Raw genomic sequence first — 6790 nt, forward strand, 5'->3', positions numbered from 1 at the left:
CCATAGACTATAATTCTCTGCACTTTGGCTAACAACTTCTCAGTCTTCAAAATTTATGTTATGATTTGTTTGCATTAGATAAAAATCCATGAAGGGAAAACTGAAACATCTGACGATTATGTCAGCATATAATAAGACTGATATCTATCCATCAACCTTCATTCTCATCGGCATTCCTGGATTAGAGACTGCCCATATCTGGATCTCCATCCCCTTTTGTGTGGTCTATCTCTTGGCCCTACTGGGAAACTGCTGTCTTCTCTTTATTATCAAGACAGATTCTAGCCTCCATGAGCCAATGTACCTCTTCCTCTGCATGCTAGCTCTGGCTGACCTTACTGTGTGCACTACAGCTGTGCCCAAACTTCTCAGCCTCTTCTGGTTCCATGATGGAGAGATTCGCTTTGAAGCCTGCCTCACCCAAGTGTTCCTGATTCACTCTTGCTCCACCATGGAGTCTGGCTTCTTCCTGGCAATGGCTTTTGACCGTTATGTAGCCATTTGTAATCCATTAAGACATGCATCTATTCTGACACATTCGACAGTTGGGGGCATGGGTCTAGCAATTGTATTCCGGGGCACAGCACTTCTGTTTCCTCATCCGTTCTTGCTACGGTGGCTTCCCTATTGCAGAACCAATATCATTTCCCACACCTACTGTGAGTTCATGGCGCTCATCAAGATTGCCTGTGCTGAGACCAGAATCCGCAGAGCCTATAGCCTCATTGTTGCATTTCTTACAGGAGGAGTGGACTTCATATTGATCATTTGTTCTTATGTCCTCATACTCTACACTGTCTTCCATCTCCCATCCAAGGATGCCCGACTCAAGACTTTGGGTACTTGTGGCTCTCATGTCTGTGTAATCTTAGTGTCCTATACTCCAGCCTTCTTCTCTTTTCTTACTCACAGGTTTGGGCACCATGTGGCACCCCATGTCCACATATTTGTGGCCAATATTTATCTCCTAGTCCCTCCCATGGTGAACCCCATCATCTATGGGGTAAGGACCAAGAAGATACGAGACAGGTTTCTTCAATTTTTCAAAGTCTCTGAAATAAATATTTTTTATGCATAAGTAATATCTGAACAAACATTATATTATCCAACTGTGAGTGTGTGGTTTCTTCATCAAGAACTTCTTTTAATTGTTTGAGGGCTAAGGTTTTTCCATGGGAAGTAACTTATCCAAAGATGAGTTATTACATTATTATATCTATGTTGTCATAGTCATTAAGGCAGGTATAGTACCAAGTAAGACTCTTTGTCAAAATAATAAAATATTGTTTCAAAAATGGAGAATCATATGAGGTGAAAAATAAGAGAAATTTAAAATCAACATGATATATAATCACATCTTTGACTTATAGTATAAAATTTACTACTAGATTTAGAAATTTCCATTTTTTGTGCCAGTTCTTCCTTATTGACTAAATGTACTTCATTCTCAAGCATATGCTTTAATGCTTTCTTAGTAAGAGTCTCTTGGTGCTACCTTCTCTGTTATCTGTTCACCAAAATTTTCTTCATTTCACTCTCTTCTTGAATGGTGCTTCTCTAACTATGCAATTCTATTCTCCAGTTATTACATTTTATTAGCCCTTTCAAGTTATTCTCCTACAGTCTTTTGGAATCTATTATTACTTTGAATAGGCTCATCATTGACCAAATTATCCTTAATTATTATCTTTTCTCTTTGTCATGAAATAATTTTTGCTTTTCTTGATATGTTATAGGTTCACATGGGGCTTCCCATGTAGCTCAGTGGTAAAGAGTCTGCCTGCCAATGCAGGAGATGCAAGAGATGCTCAGTCCCTGAGCCAGGAAGATCCCCTGGAGAAGGAAATGGCAACCCAATCTAGTATTCTTGCCTGGGCAATCCTATGGATAGAGTATCCTGGTGGGTGGGATCCATAGGGTTGCAAAGAGTCAGATGCAACTGAGCATACACCAGACAGGTTCACATGGGTAAATCTCATAGGCATTAGGCTAACTGATAAAAGTCAGACACAAGAGAATACATACTATATGGTTAAATGTAAATGAAAATCTAGGAAAAGTAAAACTATAAGGGATCATGTTCAGGCATTCATATTTTCAAGTTCCCTAGGTAATCCACACATGCAGCTAAAATTCAACTTTGGTTGTGCATAGAGAAATTAGTTGACCAATGTGGAAATATTTTAGTCAAGTACTTCACCATTCAAGCTAAAAATGTGAAATGAATCAACATTTATTAAGCATTTATTAAGCATTTGCTAGGTTCCAAGCTTTTCATTGTGTATTTTATATACATAATGACTTAACTCTTATAATATTTTCTAGAGTTAGTTATCATAAATATCCATATGTTAAATAGCTCAACAAATTCATATTCAATGGGCTAGTGAGTGGAGGAGCTAGAATTGGAAGTCTTTCTAGCTCTAAAACCATGATTTTCTTCTAATCTCACAGTAAATCCATATATAGATTTACATTCTTAGCCACTACACTATATCTAATTATATTACACACTGATATGTAAGTGTGACAAGTGCTATGATAGAAATATTAATACAAAATAGGTAATTAGCCAAGGCAAAAAAGCAAGAGAGTTCCAGAAAAACATCTATGTCTGCTATATTGACTATGCCAAAGCCTTTGACTGTGTGGATCACAATAAACTGTGGAAAATTCTGAAAGAGATGGGAATACCAGACCACCTGACCCACCTCGCGAGAAACCTGTATGCAGGTCAGGAAGCAACAGTTAAAACTGAACATGGAACAATAGACTGATTCCAAATAGGAAAAGGTGAACGTCAAGGCTGTATATTGTCACCCTGCTTATTTAACTTACATGCAGAGTACATCATAAGAAACGCTGGGCTGGAAGAAGCACAAGCTGGAATCAAGATTGCTGGGAGAAATATCAGTAACCTCAGATATGCAGATGACACCACCCTTATGGCAGAAAGTGAAGAGGAACTAAAAAGCCTCTTGATGAAAGTGAAAGAGGAGAGTGAAAAAGTTGGCTTAAAGCTCAACATCCAGAAAACTAAGATCATGGCAACTGGTCCCATCACTTCATGGAAAATAGATGGGGAAACAGTGGAAGCAGTGTCAGACTTTATATTTTTGGGCTTCAATATCACTGCAGATGGTGACTGAAGCCATGAAATTAAAAGATGCTGACTCCTTGGAAGGAAAGTTATGACCAACCTAGATAGCATATTACAAAGTGGAGACATTACTTTGCCAACAAAGGTCCATCTAGTCAAGGCTATGGTTTCTCCAGTGGTCATGTATGGATGTGAGAGTTGGACTGTGAAGAAAGCTGAGTGCTGAAGAATTGATGCTTTTGAACTGTGGTGTTGGAGAAGACTCTTGAGAGTCCCTTGGACTGTAAGGAGATCCAACCAGTCCATCCTAAGGGAGATCAGTCCTGGGTGTTCATTGGAAGGCCTGATGCTGAAGCTGAAACTCCAATACTTTGGCCACCTCGTGAGAAGAGTTGACTCATTGGAAAAGACCCTGATGCTGGGAGGGATTAGGGGCAGGAGGAGAAAGGGACGACAGAGGATGAGATGGCTGGATGGCATCACCGACTCGATGGACGTGAGTTTGGTAAACTCTGGGAGTTGGTGATGGACAGGGAGGCCTGGCATGCTGGGATTCATGGGGTCACAAAGAGTCGGACATGACTGAGCACCTGAACTGAACTGAACTGATGGAGTTTAGAAAGTCAGAAAAGTATTCCAGAAGGATAGAACATCAGGAACATTAGGTAGATAATTAAAGTTCAGTGTGGTTTAGGTCAAGTCAGTTGTGTGTGTGTGTTTATGTGTGTGCACACACATGCACTTGTGCATTGGATAAAGGGAAGTGTCCAGTTTTGAGTTAGCCAATTCTACATTCAAGCATCTCACTTCCTAAAGATTATCTGATTTTTCCCCCCTCTGGCAATGAACCATTTTTATTAATAATCAAATTTCAACTTTCCAGAATAATAGTTCTCAAGATTAAGAAGGCTTGAAGTGTCTTAAGAATACAGATTGCTCACACCTACTCTAAAGCTATTAAGATTCAGAACTTCTGTTGCATGTCTCATAAATAAAATCCTATTTTCTTTTGATAGATTGTACTGAGTACTTATGATTCAATGGTCCAAGCTTTGAGAAATACTGTTAGAGGAGACTGTGGACACATAAAGGTACTTCCACTTAGATGATATAACATGATTTAAAATTCCTACCAGGAGTTATAGCTTTTCATTAGAATATAGAAACTTAGAAGATGTGTCTCTAAAAACTTAAAAAAATTGCTTAATAACAAAATCCATACTTTTCTTGAAAATGTCAGATGACTGAAATTAGAGAGCAACTAACCAACACAAAACCTCAGAGAAGATAGGCAGAGCCAATGATATGTGGAACACAGTTCCATGCTTACCAGGCAAGATGCCATATGCCATACAAGTCTCTAAAAAAGAATTGGTTAAAATTTTCAAGCAAATTCCTCACAACAAAGTGTAGACCTACTGAGAATATAGAATGGCTGAGGGCCGTCTGTGTATGACAGAAATGAGAATTCATACCCAGGTTTTTCTCCCTAGACCTCAGCCTGGTACTCTTGGAAAGCCTACTCTTGGAAAGTAGGACTAGAGGCCTTAGAAGACTTTCATCGTGGAATAGACTTGGTAGATGGGAATGGCATCCACTGTAGGATGGGGACTATATCTCACCCAATTCCTATCCCCTAAGTGTCAAATGAAGATCATTGCCTGTGAGGTAAAGGAGTAGAAACAGACTCTATAATCCCAGGCTGAAGCAGGTTCATCAGAAGTCTCCTGCAGTACTAGGGGAGGGGCAGAATACAGAGAAATCTGCACTTTCAATATCCAGGAACACTGCACCTGCCTAAGACAGGCTGAAACAGAACAATCAGAAGACAACACCATCCTCCAGCTACATGTTTACAAAGATTGCCAACTTTCCTCAGTTTTGCTCATGGAAAATTCTCATCTTCACACATAGTATATACACAGTGTCAATTTCATGTCTTCTAACATTAACATGGCAAAGTCAAGAGCAGCATTCTTTTTAACAGGGATTCCAGGCATATGGGAAGTGCTCCAGCATCTATTATTTTAGAGCTAGCGATTATCAGCATAACTCATTTATTTTTGCTTAAATCAGGATATAAAGACCTTTTCTGTTTGCTTGTGTGTTTTTTTTGCTGTGGGGGCAGCATGGTTTAGTCTCAAACTGATGGTGACTATGGAATGTGATGTGTTTTGTTCAGTCATAGTAGAAGCAAAACAAAATGTTGGTTTTCTTCCATGTGAAGAGGCTGAATCATTTTCAAACAATGGAAATTATAAAACACCTTTATTAATGCATTTGACATGATTCTAACTTTCTAATTTTGGGTTTGTGAAGGAAGCTGACAGGCCTCCTCTAAGATAGGCCTCTATTGCTTCCAAATATTTCCTTTTCATTAGATTTGATTCTTTACCGGAGTTATGTTTTTTTCCTGGAAAATACTTTCAGCACATGCTCTCTAATCTGTTTAGTCCTGACACCATAGATTACAGGGTTGAGAGCAGGTGGAATGACTACATAGAAATTGGCCAGAAGTATGTGGGTGTAGCGTGGTATATTCCGGCCAAACCTGTGGATCATGAATGAAAAAAATGCAGGGGTGTAGAAAGCCAACATGACACACACATGGGAACCACAGGTGCTGAGAGCTTTGAGCCAGGCATCATGGGAAGGAAGTCGAAATACAGCACGGAGGATCTGTACATAGGAGACGACAATGGCTACAATGTCAATCACCAAGATAGAGATAGCACATAAGCCATAGATGATATTGACCCTGATGCTGGCACAGGATAGGCGGGCAATACCCATGTGCTCACAGTAAGTGTGAGGTATGATTTGGTGCCCGCAAAATGGTAACCTTAGAATGAGCAGAACAAAGGGGATGACAAAAGTCAGAGGTCTCAGGAGGATTACCAACGCGATGATGGTTACCGCCTTGTTTGTCAGCACCAGTGTGTAGTGAAGAGGGTTACAGATGGCCACATAGCGATCATAGGCCATGGCCACGAGCACAGCCGACTCCATGCCAGTGCATAGGTGAATGAAGAACATCTGGACAAGGCAGCCCTCAAAGGAGATTTCTCTCAGCTTGAACCAGAAGATGCCAAGCATCTTGGGGATGGTGGATGTGGACAGGCCCAGGTCAACAGATGACAGAATGGCTAGGAAGAAGAACATGGGCTGATGGAGACTACTTTCAGTCTGAATCACAGAAAGGATGCTAGTATTCCCAAGTACAGCTGTCAGATACACAACAAAGAAAGGAAAACCAATCCATATATGCATATGTTCCAGTCCAGGTATCCCCAGAAGAAAGAAGGAGGAAGGATGAAACAGTGTGGCATTGAGTGAGACCATCATCTGGGGATCTTTTTGTAGTGAAATATATCAGAGACCAAGATCTTCTCAGTCAGAGAACATGTCTCATCCTACAGAGAAAATGAAGAAATCAGTGAAACTTCTACTCTAACTGCTGGCTTTGTTGCATCATAGAGGCCTGAAAGTCTATGGAATTTAATGGTAAAACGTGGCCACAAGATTTTAATGTACTTCATCAAATCCATTCAATTGAATTTTATATTTTAGTTCAATAAACATTGACTGCATATCTACCATATATGCACTGAGTTCTATGCTAAGACTGAATGCAAAAGATGAGTTAAACCAGGTATCTTTCCTGGTGGAACTTAAATTGTTAATGGTTGA

General features: G+C 39.9%; 2 protein-coding genes across 2 annotated transcripts; one reads left to right on the top strand and one right to left on the bottom strand.

The window, feature by feature from the left end:
- The first annotated feature begins 88 nt into the window (after positions 1-88).
- On the top strand, positions 89-1078 carry LOC133057767 (olfactory receptor 52D1-like). Its single transcript, XM_061144758.1, has one exon. It carries the CDS (start codon positions 89-91, stop codon positions 1076-1078), a length of 990 nt encoding a protein of 329 aa, XP_061000741.1.
- Positions 1079-5500: 4422 nt separating this feature from the next.
- LOC133057826 (olfactory receptor 52E1-like) lies at positions 5501-6445 on the bottom strand. Its single transcript, XM_061144889.1, has one exon. It carries the CDS (start codon positions 6443-6445, stop codon positions 5501-5503), a length of 945 nt encoding a protein of 314 aa, XP_061000872.1.
- Positions 6446-6790: the final 345 nt, after the last annotated feature.

The sequence above is a fragment of the Dama dama genome, chromosome 1 (assembly GCF_033118175.1).
Source record: "Dama dama isolate Ldn47 chromosome 1, ASM3311817v1, whole genome shotgun sequence".
Lineage (NCBI taxonomy): Eukaryota > Metazoa > Chordata > Mammalia > Artiodactyla > Cervidae > Dama > Dama dama.